Source organism: Bombina bombina, chromosome 6 (genome assembly GCF_027579735.1).
Source record: "Bombina bombina isolate aBomBom1 chromosome 6, aBomBom1.pri, whole genome shotgun sequence".
In the NCBI taxonomy this organism is placed as follows: domain Eukaryota; kingdom Metazoa; phylum Chordata; class Amphibia; order Anura; family Bombinatoridae; genus Bombina; species Bombina bombina.
Window position 1 is genome coordinate 1,067,206,729 of NC_069504.1, and position 19,490 is coordinate 1,067,226,218.

At 40.2% G+C, this 19,490-nt stretch overlaps 1 protein-coding gene across 1 annotated transcript in view; it reads right to left on the reverse strand.

Moving 5' to 3' along the window:
• Window positions 1–19,490, reverse strand: part of TRIM24 (tripartite motif containing 24) — a 467,748-nt gene that overhangs the window by 168,185 nt on the left and 280,073 nt on the right. The window contains exon 2 of the mRNA XM_053719682.1: window positions 15,845–16,015. Within this exon, the coding sequence (XP_053575657.1) occupies window positions 15,845–16,015 (171 nt within the window). The remainder of the gene's footprint in view (window positions 1–15,844; window positions 16,016–19,490) is intronic.

A 19,490-nucleotide genomic window follows, 5' to 3' on the forward strand; every position in this document is an offset into this window, starting at 1 on the left:
TCCATTACTTATGGGATACCAATACCAAAGCTAAAGTACACGGATGAAGGGAGGGACAAGGCAGGAACTTTAAACGGAAGGAACCACTGCCTGAAGCACCTTTCTCCCAAAAATAGCCTCCGAAGAAGCAAAAGTGTCAAATTTGTAAAATTTTGAAAAAGTGTGAAGTGAAGACCAAGTTGCAGCCTTGCAAATCTGTTCAACAGAAGCCTCATTTTTAAAGGCCCAGATGGAAGCCACAGCTCTAGTAGAATGAGCTGTAATTCTTTCAGGAGGCTGCTGTCCAGCAGTCTCATAGGCTAAACGTATTATGCTACGAAGCCAAAAAGAGAGAGAGGTAGCCGAAGCCTTTTGACCTCTCCTCTGTCCAGAGTAAACGACAAACAGGGAAGAAGTTTGACGAAAATCTTTAGTTGCCTGCAAATAGAACTTCAGGGCACGGACTACGTCCAGATTATGCAAAAGTCGTTCCTTCTTTGAAGAAGGGTTAGGACACAAAGATGGAACAACAATCTCTTGATTGATATTCCTGTTAGAAACTACCTTAGGTAAGAACCCAGGTTTAGTACGCAGAACTACCTTGTCTGAATGAAAAATCAGATAAGGAGAATCACAATGTAAGGCAGATAACTCAGAGACTCTTCGAGCCGAGGAAATAGCCATCAAAAACAGAACTTTCCAAGATAACAGCTTGATATCAATGGAATTAAGGGGTTCAAATGGAACGCCTTGCAGAACGTTAAGAACTAAGTTTAACCTCCACGGCGGAGCAACAGTCTTAAACACAGGCTTAATCCTAGCCAAAGCCTGACAAAAAGCCTGAACGTCTGGAACTTCTGCCAGACGTTTGTGTAGAAGAATAGACAGAGCAGAAATCTGTCCCTTTAACGAACTAGCAGATAAGCCCTTTTCTAAACCCTCTTGTAGAAAAGACAATATCCTAGGAATCCTAACCTTACTCCATGAGTAACTCTTGGATTCGCACCAATATAAATATTTACGCCATATCTTATGGTAAATTCTTCTGGTAACAGGTTTCCTAGCCTGTATTAAGGTATCAATAACCGACTCCGAGAAGCCACGCTTTGATAGAATCAAGCGTTCAATCTCCATGCAGTCAGCCTCAGAGAAATTAGATTTGGATGGTTGAAAGGACCTTGAATTAGAAGGTCCTGCCTCAGAGGCAGAGACCATGGTGGACAGGACGACATGTCCACTAGGTCTGCATACCAGGTCCTGCGTGGCCACGCAGGCGCTATCAGAATCACCGATGCTCTCTCCTGTTTGATCTTGGCAATCAGTCGAGGAAGCATCGGAAATGGTGGAAACACATAAGCCATGTTGAAGACCCAAGGTGCTGTCAGAGCATCTATCAGCACCGCTCCCGGGTCCCTGGACCTGGATCCGTAACAAGGAAGCTTGGCGTTCTGGCGAGACGCCATGAGATCCAGATCTGGCTTGCCCCAACGATGAATCAGTTGAGCGAAGACCTCCGGATGAAGTTCCCACTCCCCTGGATGAAAAGTCTGGCGACTTAGAAAATCCGCCTCCCAGTTCTCCACGCCTGGGATGTAGATCGCTGACAGGTGGCAAGAGTGAGACTCTGCCCAGCGAATTATCTTTGAGACTTCCAACATCGCTAGGGAACTTCTGGTTCCCCCTTGATGGTTGATGTAAGCCACAGTCGTGATGTTGTCCAACTGAAATCTGATGAACCTCAGAGTTGCTAACTGAGGCCAAGCTAGAAGAGCATTGAATATTGCTCTTAACTCCAGAATATTTATTGGGAGGAGTTTCTCATCCTGAGTCCATGATCCCTGAGCCTTCAGGGAATTCCAGACTGCGCCCCAACCTAGAAGGCTGGCGTCTGTTGTTACAATCGTCCAATCTGGCCTGCGAAAGGTCATCCCCTTGGACAGATGGGGCCGAGAAAGCCACCATTGAAGAGATTCTCTGGTCTCTTGATCCAGATTTAACCGAGGGGACAAATCTGAGTAATCCCCATTCCACTGACTTAGCATGCACAATTGCAGCGGTCTGAGATGCAGGCACGCAAATGGCACTATGTCCATTGCCGCTACCATTAAGCCGATTACTTCCATGCACTGAGCTACTGACGGGTGTGGAATGGAATGAAGGGCACGGCAAGCATTTAGAAGTTTTGATAACCTGGCCTCCGTCAGGTAAATTCTCATCTCTACAGAATCTATGAGTCCCTAGGAAGGGAACCCTTGTAAGTGGTAATAGAGAACTCTTTTCCACGTTCACCTTCCACCCATGCGACCTCAGAAATGCCAAAACTATCTCTGTATGAGACTTGGCAGTTTGAAAACTTGACGCTTGTATCAGAATGTTGTCTAGGTACGGAGCTACCGCTATGCCTCGCGGTCTTAGTACCGCCAGAAGTGAGCCCAGAACCTTTGTAAAGATTCTTGGAGCCGTAGCTAACCCGAAGGGAAGAGCTACAAACTGGTAATGCCTGTCTAGGAAGGCAAATCTTACGTACCGATAATGATCCTTGTGAATCGGTATGTGAAGGTAGGCATCCTTTAAGTCCACTGTGGTCATGTACTGACCCTCTTGGATCATGGGTAGGATGGTTCGAATAGTTTCCATTTTGAATGATGGAACTCTTAGGAATTTGTTTAGGATTTTTAAGTCCAAGATTGGTCTGAAGGTTCCCTCTTTCTTGGGAACCACAAATAGATTTGAATAGAATCCTTGCCCGTGTTCCGTCCGCGGAACTGGGTGGATCACCCCCATTAGTAAGAGGTCTTGTACACAGCGTAGAAACGCCTCTTTCTTTATTTGGTTTGCTGATAACCTTGAAAGATGAAATCTCCCTTGTGGAGGAGAAGCTTTGAAGTCCAGAAGATATCCCTGAGATATGATCTCCAACGCCCAGGGATCCTGGACATCTCTTGCCCAAGCCTGGGCAAAGAGAGAAAGTCTGCCCCCGACTAGATCCGTTTCCGGATAGGGGGCCCTCTCTTCATGCTGTCTTAGGGGCAGCAGCAGGTTTTCTGGCCTGCTTGCCCTTGTTCCAGGACTGGTTAGATTTCCAGCCCTGTCTGTAACGAGCAACAGCTCCTTCCTGTTTTGGAGCGGAGGAAGTTGATACTGCTCCTGCCTTGAGGTTACGAAAGGCACGAAAATTAGACTGTTTGGCCTTTGATTTGGCCCTGTCCTGAGGTAGAGCATGGCCCTTACCTCCCGTAATGTCAGCGATAATTTCTTTCAAGCCGGGCCCGAATTAGGTCTGCCCTTTGAAAGGAATATTAAGCAATTTAGATTTAGAAGTCACGTCAGCTGACCAGGATTTAAGCCATAGCGCTCTGCGCGCTTGGATGGCGAATCCGGAGTTCTTAGCCGTAAGTTTGGTTAAATGTACGACGGCATCAGAAACAAATGCGTTAGCTAGCTTAAGTGCTTTAAGCTTGTTCATAATTTCATCCAATGGAGCTGTGCGAATGGCCTCTTCCAGAGACTCAAACCAGAATGCCGCCGCAGCAGTGACAGGCGCAATGCAACCTTCTAATTTTTTATCCATTGGATCTGAAAAAGCACAACTATCCTCCACCGGGATAGTGGTACGCTTAGCTAAAGTAGAAACTGCTCCCTCCACCTTAGGGACCGTCTGCCATAAGTCCCGTGTGGTGGCGTCTATTGGAAACATTTTCCTAAATATAGGAGGGGGGAAAAAGGCACACCGGGTCTATCCCACTCCTTGCTAATAATTTCTGTAAGCCTCTTAGGTATAGGAAAAACGTCAGTACACACCGGTACCGCATAGTATCTATCCAGCCTACATAATTTCTCTGGAATTGCAACCGTGTTACAATCATTCAGAGCCGCTAATACCTCCCCTAGCAATACGCGGAGGTTCTCAAGCTTAAATTTAAAATTAGAAATCTCTGAATCCAGTCTCCCTGGATCAGATCCGTCACCCACAGAATGAAGCTCTCCGTCCTCATGTTCTGCAAATTGTGACGCAGTATCGGACATGGCTCTCCCATCATCAGCGCGCTCTGTCCTTAACCCAGAGCAATCGCGCTTGCCTCTTAATTCTGGCAATTTAGATAAAACTTCTCTCATAACAGTAGCCATGTCTTGCAAAGTGATTTGTATGGGCCTCTCTGATGTACTTGGCGCCACAATATCATGCACCTCCTGAGCGGGAGGCGAAGGTACTGACACGTGAGGAGAGTTAGTCGGCATAACTTCCACCTCGTTGTCTGGTGATAATTTCCTTACATGTAAAGATTGACTTTTATTTAAAGTGACATCAATGCATTTAGTACACAAATTTCTATGGGGCTCCACATTGGCCTTCAAACATAGTGAACAAAGAGATTCATCTGTGTCAGACATGTTTAAACAGACTAGCAATGAGACTAGCAAGCTTGGAAAATACTTTCAAATAAATTTACAAGCAATATAAAAAACGCTACTGCGCCTTTAAGAAGCACAAAAAGCTGTCACAGTTGAAATAACAATGAACCAAATAAGTTATAGCAACCAAATTTTCACAGTAAACGAATTAAGTTAGCAAAGGATTGCACCCACCAGCAAAAGGATGATTAACCCCTTAATACCCAAAAAAACGGATAACAATTTAATAATTAACGTTTTTATCACAGTCAAACACACTGTCACAGGTCTGCTGTGACTGATTACCTCCCTCAAAATGAATTTTGAAGACCCCTGAGCTCTCTAGAGACGTCCTGGATCATGGAGGATGAAGTAGGAAGATTGTGACTGAATTTTTACTGCGCAAAAAAGCGCTAAAATAGGCACCTCCCACTCATATTACAACAGTGGGGAAGCTCATTTAACTGTTTCTATGCAGAAAACAAAGATAGCCATGTGGTAAAAATCATGCCCCAATAAGTTTTATCACCAAGTACCTCACAAAAAACGATTAACATGCTAGTAAACGTTTTAAAAGCTATGAAGTGTTAATAATAAGCCTGCTACCAGTCGCTTTTGCTGCAGTTAAGGCTCATACATTACTTCAGTTTTAACAGTATTTTCTGAGTCAAATTCCATTCCCTAGAAAAATACTTCAGTGTACACACACTCATCAGCCTGATACCAGTCGCTACCACTGCATTTAAGGCTGAACTTACATTACATTGGTATTAGCAGTATTTTCTTAGTCAATTCCATTCCTTAGAAAAATAATTTACTGCACATACCTCGTTTGCAGGGGGGCCCTGCATGCTATTCCCCTTTTCTGTAGTTACCTCACTCCTCAGAATGTATGAGAACAGCCAGTGGATCTTAGTTACGTCTGCTAAGATCATAGAAAACGCAGGCAGATTCTTCTTCTAATGCTGCCTGAGAACAAACAGCACACTCCGGTGCCATTTAAAATAAACTTTTGATTGAAGAAATAAACTAAGTTTAAAAACACCACAGACCTCTCACAACGACCTATCTTTAGTTAGGTTGCAAGAGAATGACTGGATATGACATGTGAGGGGAGGAGCTATATAGCAGCTCTGCTTGGGTGATCCTCTTGCAACTTCCTGTTGGGGAAGAGATATAATCCCATAAGTAATGGATGACCCGTGGACTGACTACACTTAACAAGAGAAAACTGCCTTATCCTGATGGAAAATCAGAAAAGGGGAATCACAAGAAAGAGCAGATAATTTGGAAACTCCTCTTGCAGAAGAGATGGCCAAAAGGAACAACACTTTCCAAGAAAGTAGTTTAATATCAAAAGAATGCATAGGAGGAGCATGTAAAGCCTTCAAAACCAAATTAAGACTCCAAGGAGGAGAGATTGATTTAATGACAGGCTTGATATGGACCAAAGCCTGTACAAAACAGTGGATATCAGGAAGCTTAGCAATCTATCTGTGAAATAAAACAGAAAGAGCAGAGATTTGTCCCTTCAAGGAACTTGCAGACAAAGCCTTATCCAAACCATCCTGAAGAAACTGTAAAATTCTAGGAATTCTAAAAGAATGCCAGGAGAATTTATGAGAAGAACACCATGAAATATAAGAATTACAAACTCGATAATAAATCTTCCTAGAAAAACAGATTTACGAGCCTGTAACAAATTATTAACCACTGAAGAAGAACCAGAGGCGGGAAGATAAGCAGGTTGGTAACACCAAGGAACTGGTAACGCATCCACCGCTTCCGCCTGAGGATCCCTGGACCTTGACAGGTACCTGGGTAGTTTCTCGTTTAGATGAGAAGCCATCAGATCTATTTCTGGAAGATCCCACATCTGAACAATCTGAGAAAACACATCTGGATGGAGCGACCACTCCCCCGGATGTAAAGTCTGACGGCTGAGATAATCCGCTTCCCAATTGTCTATACCTGGGATATGAACCGCAGAAATTAGACAGGAGCTGGATTCCGTCCAAGCAAGTATGCAAGATACTTCTTTCATAGCTTGGGGACTGAGAGTCCCACCCTGATGATTGACATATGCCATAGTTGTGATATTGTTTGTCTGAAAACAAATGAACGGTTCTCTCTTCAACAGAGGCCAAACCTGAAGAGCCCTGAAAATAGCACGGAGTTCTAAAATATTGATTGGTAAAATTGCCTCTTGAGGTTTCCAAACCCCTTATGCTGTCAGAGATCCCCAGACAGCTCCCCAACCTGAAAGACTTGCATCTGTTGTGATCACAGTCCAGGTTGGATGAACAAAAGAGGCCCCTTGAACTATACAATGGTGATCTAACCACCAAGTCAGAGAGTCAAACATTGTGTATAATCCCTGCACCATTGGCTCAGCATACAAAGCTAAAGAGGTCTCATATGAAAAAGGAGCAAAGGGGATCGCGTCCGATGCTGCAGTCATGAGACCTAAAACTTCCATGCACATAGCTACCGAAGGGAATGATTGAGACTGAAGGTTCCGACAACCTGAAACCAATTTTATTCGTCTTTTGTCTGTTAGAGACAGAGTCATGGACACTGAATATATCTGGAAACCTAAAAAGGTGACCCTTGTCTGAGGAATCAAGAAACTTTTTGGTAAATTGATCCTCCAACCATGTCTTTGAAGAAACAACACTAGTTGATTTGTGTGAGATTCTGCAGAATGTAAAGACTGACCTAGTACCAAGATATCGTCCAAATAAAGAAACACTGCAATACCCCGTTCTCTGATTACAGAGAGTAGGGCACCGAGAACCTTTGAAAAGATTCTTGGAGCTGTTACTAGGCCAAAATGAAGAGAGACAAATTGGTAATGCCTGTCTAAAAAAAAAAAAAAGAGACTCTCAGAAACTGATAATGATCTCGATGAATCGGAATATGAAGATATGCATCCTTTAATTCTATTGTGGACATATAATGCTCTTGCTGAACAAAAGTCAGAATAGTCCTTATAGTCACCATTTTGAAAGTTGGCACTTTTACATAATTCAAAATTTTCAGATCCAGAACTGGCCTGAATGAATTTTCTTTCTTTGGGACAATGAATAGATTTGAACACCAGACCCTGTTCCTGAAACAGAACTGGTATGATTACCCCTGAAAACTCCAGGTCTGAAACACACTTCAGAAAAGCCTGATCCTTTACTGGATTTGCTGGGATGCGTGAGAGAAAAAAAATCTCACAGGTCTTACTCGGAATCCTATTCGGTACCCTTGAGAGACAATACTCTGAATCCATCGATTTTGGACAGAATCTGCCCAAATGTTTTGTTAGAATCTTAATCTGCCCCCTACCAGCTGAGCTGGAATGAGGGCTGCACCTTCATGCAGACTTGGGAGCTGGCTTTGGTTTCTTAAACGGTCTGGATTTATTCCAACTTGAAGGTTTCCAATTGGAACCAGATTCTTTGGGGGAAGGATTAGGTTTCTGTTCCTTATTTTGTCGAAAGGAACGCAAACGGTTAGAAGCTTTAGATTTACCCTTAGGTCTTTTATCCTGAGGCAAAAAAAAACTCCCTTCCCCCAGCGACAGTTGAAATAATCGAATACAACTGAGAACCAAATAACTTATTACCTTGGAAAGAAAGAGAGAGTAATCTAGACTTAGATACCGTGTCAGCATTCCAATATTTGAGCAACAAAGCTCATCTAGCTAAAATAGCTAAAGACATAGATTTTACATCAATTTTGATGATATCAAAAATGGCATCACAGATAAAATGATTAGCATGTTGAAGCAAGCGCACAATGCTAGACAAACCAGGGTCCATTTCCTGTTGCGCTAGACTTTCCAACCAAAAAGTTGATGCAGCTGCAACATCAGCCATAGAAATGGCAGGCCTGAGAAGATAGCCAGAATATAAATAAGCTTTCCATAGATAAGATTCAAGTTTCCTATCTAAAGGGTCTTCAAAAGAAGTACTGTCTTCCATAGGAATAGTAGTCATTTAGCAAGAGTAGAAATAGACCCATCAACTTTGGGGATCTTTTCCCAAAACTCCAATCTAACTGCTGGTAAAGGATACGATTTTTTAAACCTTTAAGAAGGAATAAAAGTACCACCAGGCCTATTCCATTCCTTAGAAATCATATCAGAAATAGCATCAGGAACTGGAAAAAACTCTGGAGTAACCACAGGGGTTTTATAAACAGAATTTAAACGTTTACTAATTTTAATATCAAGAGGACTAGTTTCCTCAACATCCAATGTAATCAACACCTCTTAACAAGGAACAAATATACTCCATTTTAAATAAGTAGATTTGTCAGTGTCAATATCTGAGAAAGGATCTTCTGAATCGGATAGATCCTCATCAGAGGAGGAGGATAATTCAGTATGTTGTCGGTCCTTTGAAAAGTCATCAACTTTATGAGAAGTTTTAAAAGACCTTTTACGTTTCTTAGAAGGCGGGATGGCAGACAAAGCCTTCTGAATCGCATCAGCAATAAAATCTTTTATATTCACAGGTATATCATGTACATTAGATGTTGAACGAACAACAGGCATTGTACTATTACTGATGGACACATTCTCTGCATGTAAAAGCTTATCATGACAACTATTACATACCAAAGCTGGAGATATAATCTCCACAAATTTACAACAAATGCACTTAGCTTTGATAGAACTGTCATCAGGCAGCAGGGTTCCAACAGTGATTTCTGAGACAGGATCAGATTGAGACATCTTGCAAATGTAAGAGAAAAAACAACATATAAAGCAAAATTAGCAATTTCCTTATATGGCAGTTTCAGGAATGGGAAAAAAATGCAAACAGCATAGCCCTCTGACATAGAAAAAGGCAAGAGGCATATAGGAATGGGGTTTTAAAATAATGAAATTTGGGGCCAAGTATGACGCACAACTCAACAGAAATTTTTTTGGCGCTAACATCCGGAAATGACACACTCGCCTCATTGAAGACGCAACCTTGTGCAAAGTACTCGGTGTCAACTAAGACACCGGAAATGCCGAATTTGCGTCATCTGACATACCTTCGCGGCAAAAAAATTCTCGCTCCAAGAATGACGCAATAAACGTTGGCATTTAGCGCCCTTGCAAGCCTAATTTTGCCCGCAAAATTATTGAAAAAAGCAGTCATTTTGAAAAAAGACTAAACCCCAGGTAAGAAAAATATTTCCTAAATATGTTTTTTCCCAAATATGAAACTGATAGTCTGCAAAAGGAAATATACATAAACCTGACTCATGGCAAATATAATTACAATACATATATTTAGAACTTTATATTAATGCCTAAAGTGCCAAACCATAGCTGAGAGTGTCTTAAGTAATGAAAACATACTTGCCAAAAGACACCCATTCACATATAGCAGATAGCCAAACCAGTACTGAAACATTTATCAGTAGAGGTAATGGAATATGAGGGTATATTGTCGATCTGAATAAGGTCTGAATAAGGTCTGAATAAGGTCTTTACGACCGATATGACCGATCTGAAATAGATATGAAAATAGATCTCCCGCGAGGAAAACCATTGCATTCAATAGGTGATACTCCCTTCAGATCCCTCTGACATTCACAGTACTCAGAGGAACCGGGCTTCAAAATGCTGAGAAGTGCATATTAACGTAGAAATCTTAGCACAAACTTACTTCACCACCTCCATAGGAGGCAAAGTTTGTAAAACTGAATTGTGGGTGTGGTGAGGGGTGTATTTATAGGCATTTTGAGGTTTGGGAAACTTTGCCCCTCCTGGTAGGATTGTATATCCCATACGTCACTAGCTCATGGACTCTTGCCAATTACATGAAAGAAAAGTAAAATTTAGTAATTAAAACAGCCTTGTGGTGGAAAACCAAATAAGGAGGCTCACAAGAAAAGAGTAGGCATTCCTGAAACTGTTCTAACAGATAAAAAAAAAAAAGTTTTTTTTTTTTGGGGGGGGGGGGGTTATTTTTAAAGCAAACACCTTCCAAGAGAAGCTGAATATCTAAAGTATGCATAGGTTCAAACTAGGGATGCACCGAAATTTCGGCCGCAGAAAGTTTCGGCTGAAAATAGCATTTTTTGTTATTTCGGTTTTCGTTTTTTTTGCCTTTTATTTTCGGCAAAATTATTGTGTAGCATATTTAAATTTGATGCCAGCCTAGAGCTGCTGTTTGAGTTCATTACTTGACTTACTGTTTTACATATAACAATAGTTTTCTAGGACTATACTTTATTTTGATAATTGGTAACAAAACAAAAACGGTTAAATCTGATTCTGTTACACAGAACTAAATAAAGAATAATACTAGCGATGCACCAAAATTTGGGCCGCCGAAAATGTGCAATTCCAATTTCGGCCCAAAGAGGACCAAAATGGCTAAAAATGTACAGCCCTCCCCTGTTCTATTGAGTTACATGTCTATCCTTAGCATAAGGTGAGCAGCACAGCACTGGCATGGTACACAGAGCACACACATAAGTACCATTACATGATGATATTTGAAACCAGCAGAGAAGGAAACCAAAGTTCTGAATAGTGAATACAAATATCAAAGGTGGATAAGTAACATGTTTATTAACACTTGATATTATCAGAAACAGCCCTAAGCACACACAGTGAATATCTTTAAGCCTTATATACAGTGCTCATACATCAGCCTCTTGTGCGTAGACATTCTATTCGCCTGAGGCAAATATGCGTGCACACTTTATAAGCATAAGCCCCAAGCTCGCACACAGTTGGTACAAATTCGCACCCACCAGACAGTGTATACAAAAAAGCACAGTAAGTTTCTATAACCACCTTCCACGTAAGGTTGTAGCTAAGTCCAGTGGTCCTGGTGATAGGTGACAGGCAGACTCCATTTGGGGCTTCGGACATATAATCTGACGGGTCAGTGTGAGACCCGAACCAGGAACTAGACGGAGATACGATGAGAGACGATCAGGAGCAGCCACGCTCATCGCACGGATAACTACACCCAAAAACAAAACACATGTCCACCTCGTATTGTCTGGCTATAACCACGGTCTCCCTTATAGAGCTCCAGTTTCACTGCAGATCACGCCCTACTGTACAAGTGACCATGTCCATTTGTTGGAGCTTTCCCGCCTACAAGCTCTCTCAGCTACACACACACATTGTAGTTAAAAAAGAAAAAAACAATTTCGGTTTCGTTTCGGTTTTCGGCCAGGATCATCCTGAATTTTCGGTATCGGTTTCGGTCCAGAATTTTCATTTCGGTGCATCCCTAGTTCAAACAGAGATCTGTGAAACACTTAAAAAACAAATTAAGGTGAAAAGGGGGAGAAATTGGTTAATGACTGGATTCAGAATCATGATCTAACCTCTAAAGGATCTAAGTTTATAGTATTGGGGAAAACTCCAATATGCTCCATAGTAGAAAAATAGACTGATAAAGGCAATTTCCAATACACCACAAATTCTGAACAGTAAGCAGAAAAAAAAAAATCAAAACAGTCAAGGATTTTTACACAAAAGACCAGAGAACAAAAATAAAAATAAAAATTAGTAACAGATTTAACACTTGCGTGCTAATCTGTTTAAACAGCATGACTTGGGAGAGTGTAAAACAAAGAGCTGCGCAAAAATGTCTCAGCGCACACTATGCGAGTTCCCCTGATAAAAGGAGCGCACCTGCATAGCGCTAACAATGTGAAAACTTTTTTAAATCAGCAAAATTGACAGATAAGATATAGGACACATACTGTATGTACAATAATTATGAATAAAAAAAAACCATACCAATCACTTGATGGTTCCACAGCACAATTTTCAATGATTATACAAAAATCAAATATAGATTACATTTGTTACCTGGCTATGATGTACAGTGTAAAACCTGTACTGGCTACTAATACCATGTGGGCTATCTGAGTGCAATCTGTGTAGTTGTACAATCTACTGTGCTTACCCGCTGCCGAAATGACTGCTCCTAGTAGATAGCCCATCTAGTGCTGTGTACATCACAGGAGAAGATCACTGTAAGGAGCATCGCTACGACCCAACATGAGGAGGCTAAGGGACCAGTCCCCATGACACCTCTGCAGGGTTGTGACCAACACCTTCACTGGGAGTAATTATGTCACTACTAGATACTCTAACATCCCCTGTCTCTCAGTAACCACTCTATGAGAGGGAAAATGGGCCTCAAATTCTAAATGAAGAATCTGGGGAACCTAAATTCTTCATGTTCTTCCTGGGAGGCAAACATAAGACTAACCAGAGAGGTGGGAAGGATTGAGTACGTTGAGTTTTGGGAATTTTTGTCATCTTCTAGTGGCCAGGAGTTGTATTCCCAAGAGTAATGGACTTGTATTTACTGTAAGCATTGTGAATCTGTGACCCTTTAACATGCAACACAGTGACAAGTTCCTAGGTCAAAAGATAAATATACTGTACATATGTTCCTAAAAACACTGCTGATCTGCAAAAAAAAAACTTACCACTCATTTTGTTAGCAAATTATGCAATTCTTTAAAACCGTTTGATTTGAATGCACTTTTATTTTTGCATTGTACTTTCTAATGGCCGATACAGATTAAACAAATAATTACTTTAATAAGGGACATTAAACACCTTGTGTGTAAAAATTGCACTTTGTCACTTACTTCCCTGAAGAGGCCAAAAAAAATAAAATCTAGTAAGTAGTATTTTAAAATGCTGCAAATTGTCAGCGGTGCGGAATCTGTTTGTGCTCTACAAATAACCGATAACAATAATAACCAGCTATTTGATTTGCAACATTTGCTGGTTAAAGAATTTGCTTTTTTGTCCTCCCACAGAGCGTGGGACAAGCACATTATTTCCTAAAAGAAAAAGGAATTTAATATCCTTTAAAAGTCCCCTTTATTTTTATATAAAATGTTTAGTTACAAGTATTGAAACTACTTTGCAATATCATTTCATTATTTTGCCCCCTTTTCGTTTAATTGTGCTCTGAAACTTGAGCCATTTCTAATTCTCAGAACTTGCAACAGTGCTAATTTATTAAGGCTAACCATGTTACGCGTGTACCTAATTGCATTTAACTAATAACTGCAAATCAATGCATTTTATAATACATTTCTGACAGTGGCTATACTTGTCTGTGGTCTTAAGCCCAGATTGGCTCCTCCAAATAAGGGAAATGGTAGGTGGAATTTGGCTATTTTAAATGAATTGCAGTAAAGGGGATGTTATTTTGTTTTTTTTAAAAAAAGTTAAGACTTGGCTGATGTGTAATTCTATAGCAACACAACAGGAATATCTTGTGATTAGAAGGTGTTGACTCTTGCAAATGAGGAAAATGATCTAATGAGTTACAGCTGTCTTTATTGCACTAGGGGTTAAAGTCTGCTACAGAGCAGCAATGCACTACTGGGACCTATCAGAACACACGATGAGCCAAGGACAAGAGGCATATATTTGCATTCACCAATCATCTGTCTCTCAGCAATGCATTGCTGCTCCTGAGCCTACCTAGATATGTTTTTAAACTAAGGGTACCAAATGTGTTAATAGAAGTAAATTAAAAAGTCTCTTAAAATGTCATGCAGTATTTGAACCATATTTATGCTTGTGAAAGATCACACTAAGATTTGTGCAAATCCCTATCTTAGTGTGGTGATTTTTCACAAGCATAAAACCAGCTCTGAAAAGGGCCAAAGCCTGCTTCCTCATTCTGCAGCTAACAAAGCTACCGCATGCCCATGTCTGTTAATTTGTGTATATGGGGAACTCTAAGCTTTATATCTAAATGTAGTAGATTTAATCGTACATAGACTAAATGCTACAGCAACAGATAAAAATTCTGCATAAAAATGACCTAATCTATATAGAAGCAATTTTTTTTCTTGACCTAATTCCCACAATAACAGAGCTTTCACCATACCCCTTGATATGGTATTTACAAAAAACACTGCATTGCTCCAACCCATATGCACAAAGCTGAAAGAAATAATTGGAAACCTAATTAAACATAAAATGGAGATAGGCGCTATCTGTACATTCATATAGCATTTACTATGAAGAGCAAACGCCTCATCATAGTATTTTCACTAACTAAAACAAGCTGCAGGGTAGGGGAGAAACCCCTACAATTTTCAAACTGCTGTATTCACAATGCAGTATCGTTTGGAAAAAGTAAGACACCCACTGCATCTTTATAAAGATGATCTCATAATGCTTTAACCCCCACACACACAATGTAAGCCTACAACCTGTAATGTATTTGCACCATTTTTACAAGAGGCCTTATGACACATTACACAATCCATTTGGCTATAGAGGTATTACCTGAATCACATCTATGCCACTCGGATATAGCTAGGAAGGTATCAGATTTTCTCTATTATGGAATAAATATATCTTCACACTTGGGACACAAGAGTCTGACACATAAGGTGGGCAAACATGTAGAAAGAAAGGTCGTTTCATATGGCACAGTCACTTTTGGAGAGAATACAAACAATTAACTTATTAAAACTAGACGTGTGCATTCAGCAGCTTCGTACAAATCAAGAGCTTAGTGTGTTGCACTTCCACAATAATAAATCCGGCTCTGAAAAGAGACTAAGGGTGGGAGCGGTTACCTTATTCTGCATATGGCAACCAACGAAGCTGCTGAATGCACACATTCAATTACCACTTTATGACTTCTTGACAAAGGATCAATAAACTTGATGTGGTGATCTCAAGTTAACCACCAAAATTTAACTATGAAGTTGCAAAATAAATGCTTCTCAATAGCTTTAGTGGAAGACCCATCAATGCATTTAAAATTAAAAGAAAACTCAATGATTAATCTTTCTTTGACTTACACTTGACATTGTTCTTGAAAAAAAGAAACAAAACACTTAATAAAGGCTGCTTTGTTAATTCGACTAACAGCGAAATTATTTTAGAAAAAAGTACCAGTCCTCAATTTTTTTACTTTAACAAGAATGAAAAATGTGTGGTAGCCAAAGGTCAGAGGAAGCCAAAGTCTTCAATAAAAACACCCATTGGACAACTTATAAACAAAGAATCTTACTCCATAAGTCTTAAGCTGTCATAACTTACTAGCTGATACTACATCATGGAAGACTTCCATAGTTAGATTACATCTAACTATGGGGCAGGGTAATAAGGCAGAGCCAGAGAGGGAATGCAACCCCAAATGGAGAGGGGAATGATTTCTGTGAGAAAGGACAAATGTGGAAGGAGAACGAATACTCTATACCTCATGGGGAATTAGGTACAATCTCTGTCCATCCATTTTTTAATGCAAGCTCTTGAGTTAACTACTATGTAAAGCAAAAAAATAATAATTTGAAGTGTGTTAAAAAAACAGTGCACAACACTGAAATTAGCTACACTGTACACAACACAAAAACACTTACAACTAATATATATATATATATAATAAAAAAGAAAAAGACTGGCTTCATGTGTTTCCAAATAGTATCCATTGAAAAAAAAAAAAAAAAAAAAACTTACGTCAGGCAAAGGAGGGAGGTTAAAAGAATTGGCAGCTGAAGTTACCAAGTCCATAATGGGTGAAGATAGACCCTTTCCATCACTACCTGCCACGCTGGTAATTGTAGGACTGGATGGAGTGAAGGTGGTGCTGTTGGCAGGTGAGTGGGCATGGTTTCCACCAGCCTGCCACTGGTGAGACAAAAAGCAAAAAACAAACATTGTTTGACCTTATGACCATAAAAATCTAATAAAAAAATGTCAATGCTGCTCCTATTTCATAAATGCACTAGCAACAAGGTAAAAGATCTATTCAGCCATCAGAAGGAATGCTGGACAAATTTACAAATAGCAGAAGTTTCAAGGATATGCCTAAAAAAGAATCAGTCCTTAAAGCAACCAAACTTCTGACTTCACTTAAACTAACCTGCATATTTGTTGTGCCAAGAGGTACTCAGATACCAGTGTCTGCATAATCAACAGGAAAGACAAAATGGTTTTGTTTTTTTTGACTGCCCAACAGGTATACACTTTGTTATAGCACAAAAATACACTGATATTAAACACTACCCATCTCCTAATGTGTATTACCATTAGTATTTTGTTTTATGGATCTGTTCCATATAAAATCTAGCAAGTAGAAATAAGACAATGTACAAGGGAGTAAAAAAGCAAGGAAAGTTGACAAATCTTTCTAATAGAGTTAGAAAACCTCAATTAAAATAGCAATTAAAGGATTTATGAACAAACAAAAAAATACACTCAAAAGGTTAAAGGAACAGTAAGAGCAGAGATTGCAACACAAAAATGTTTACTTAAAGGGACAGTCTACACCAGATTTTTATTGTTTTAAAAGATAGATAATCTCTTTATTACCCATTCCCCAGTTTTGCATAACCAACACAGATATATTAATATACTTTTAACCTCTGTGATTATCTTGTATCTAAGCCTCTGCAAACTGCCCCTTTATTTCAGTTCTTTTGAAAGACTTGCAGTTTAGCCAATCAGTGCCTGCTCCCAGATAACTTCACGTGCACGAGCACAGTGTTATCTATATGAAATACATGAACTAACACCCTCTAGTGGTGAAAAACTGTTAAAATGCATTCTGAAAAGGTGGCCTTCAAGGTCTAAGAAATTAGCATATGAACATCCTAGGTTAAGCTTTCAACTAAGAATACCAAGAGAACAAAGCAAAATTGGTGATAAAAGTAAATTGGAAAATTGTTTAAAATTACATGCTCTATCTGATCATGAAAGTTTATTTTGGCCTAGACTGTCCCTTTAAGTGTAGTAAAAAACTTATATATATATATACACACATATATATATATATATATATATATATATATTAATTTTGCTCTTTTCTTGCAATGTAATTCTGAAATATTAAAGAGCAGTGTACTCCGCAGATAATAGTTTATTGTTTTTAGAGTTGATTTATGAACACTCTGGGCTCTCTCTTTGCCACTCCCCACCTAGGAGATTATGATAAGTGGAGGTTTAAAAACAAACAAAAAAAAACAGCTATTCCAACCAACAAAATAAAGGCAAATGAGTTAAAACAATTTATTACTCTCCAGCAAGTAAAAGCATAAATTATGCTTACCTGATCATTTTCTTTTCTTCAGATGGAAAGAGTCCACAGCTGCATTTATTACTTTTGGGAATTCAGAACCTAGCCACCAGGATGAGGCAAAGACACTCCCGTCATCCCCCAGTCATTCTGCCGAGGAACAAGGAACAGTAGAAGAAATATCAGGGTGAAAAAGGTGCTAGAACAGCATTTATGTTCTTCATAAATGGAAAAATAGTCCACAGCTGCATTCATTACTTTTGGGAAAACAATACCCAAGCTATAGAGGACACAATGCTAAAACGGGAGGGTACAAAAAGAGGTCCAATCTGAGAGCACCAGGCCTGAAACCACAACTCAGCAAAAATCCAGCTTCGTCCGAAGCCAGGAAAAACACATGAAAAGGAAAAAAGGCCCCAAGGACACTGACCCACAGAGAGTCCACAAGCCTTGCTAGAGACCGCAGAAACAGACTCAACTGAGCCAACACTCCTCCAGGAGATCTCATCGCCCAAAGGTCAGTCCTCAACCACACACCCTTACAGAGAAAGGGGAACAACCGAAAACTCCCAAAGGGGAGAGAACATGAAGGAACAAACTAGGATTCCCGGAAAACCCTAAACCGGGTGCAATAATATCCAAATAATGGAAAACCCCAAAAAGCAAGCCAAGCTCACATGGACCCTAAGGGTTCCTGAGCAAGGGAAGGCAACGCGCAGAACCCAAATTTTACCGAACTACAAGGTTGAGACCGGGAATTAGAACAGAGAAGAAAACTTCTCTGAAAAAAGAGCAACCGCCCAGAAAAAAAAACGACTGAAGCAAGAGTCCCAAGCCGCCAGAAACTCAGAATATTGAAATATTGCCAAACCAACATGTGCATCAAACCCAAGCAACCTCTGAACACCACACGCTGCAGTCATACCAGGATGACTTGGAAAATAACATACTTGCATACAAGTAAAAAGCAGCCGAAGATAGATAGCCAACACCAACCGACAGACTGCTAACTTCCACTAATTAGCAGGTACACTGCAGGTTAATCAAAGCCACAAGGCCTAGCCACGCGTCGGGAACAATGTAGAGCCCAGAACCTCAAACGGCTCACCGTACCTCAAAGATCCGAAGATAAACATATCTCAGATCCTATTCCAACACCAGACCCAAGTAACCTACAGGTCTGAGAGATCCTCACCCTCCTTAAAGGGACAGTATACTGTAAAATTGTTTTTCCATTCATGTATTTTAAATTACTTATTATACCAACTGCAGAGTATAAAATATTTGATAAATTGCATTTTCATGCTCATTTGTGTATATGAAGTAGCTGATTTTGTGCTTTGAAACCACAGCCTATTACAATGGGTTGAACTTTAAGGTGATATCAGATCTCATTAAGTTATACCTTTGTGTACAGACTTGCTTCCTTATCTTTTATTTGGCTGGAACACCAAAGCTCAATACATAGAGAGAACAATGAACAATTAATTACTTAACTAGCCTGCATCCCACTGAGAGTGTAACTTATTCTACTGGCTGTGTTTACTTAGGCTATTCAATAGCCTATACTGCAGTATCAAAACTTTCAGTATGGGTGGCTATACCACAGGCTAAATCAGCTATTTCAAATGCTGAAATAGGTGTAAAGGAGCTACTTTTTGGGTGAACTGTCCCTTTAAGAAGGCAAACCCCCCCAGGGAAGAGCACAGCTTAAAGAACAGCGCACACGCTCACAAGGCCAAAGCCATAGTCTGAGCCGAATGAAAAACATCCAGACGCCACTGAGGATAATGAAAAGGGAACTTCCCAAGAGGGAAGCACATCCCATTCAAAAACAAGGCAGGCCCTGAGGATTCTGAGCACACAGAACTCCTGGCCAAGCTGCTAGTAGCTCAATTAGCAAGACCATAACAGTCTATATTGCCTGGAAACTAGAGCTCCCGAACCAGCTATAGGATCATAAAATTCCGGAAAAAGAATGCCAGATAAGGTCATGAAGAAAGAGTACCCGTACCCTTCCTAATCTGACCAGCTGGCTTAGGCTCATAAAGATCCAGACCAACGTAAGGTCCGAGCCCCAGAATTGTT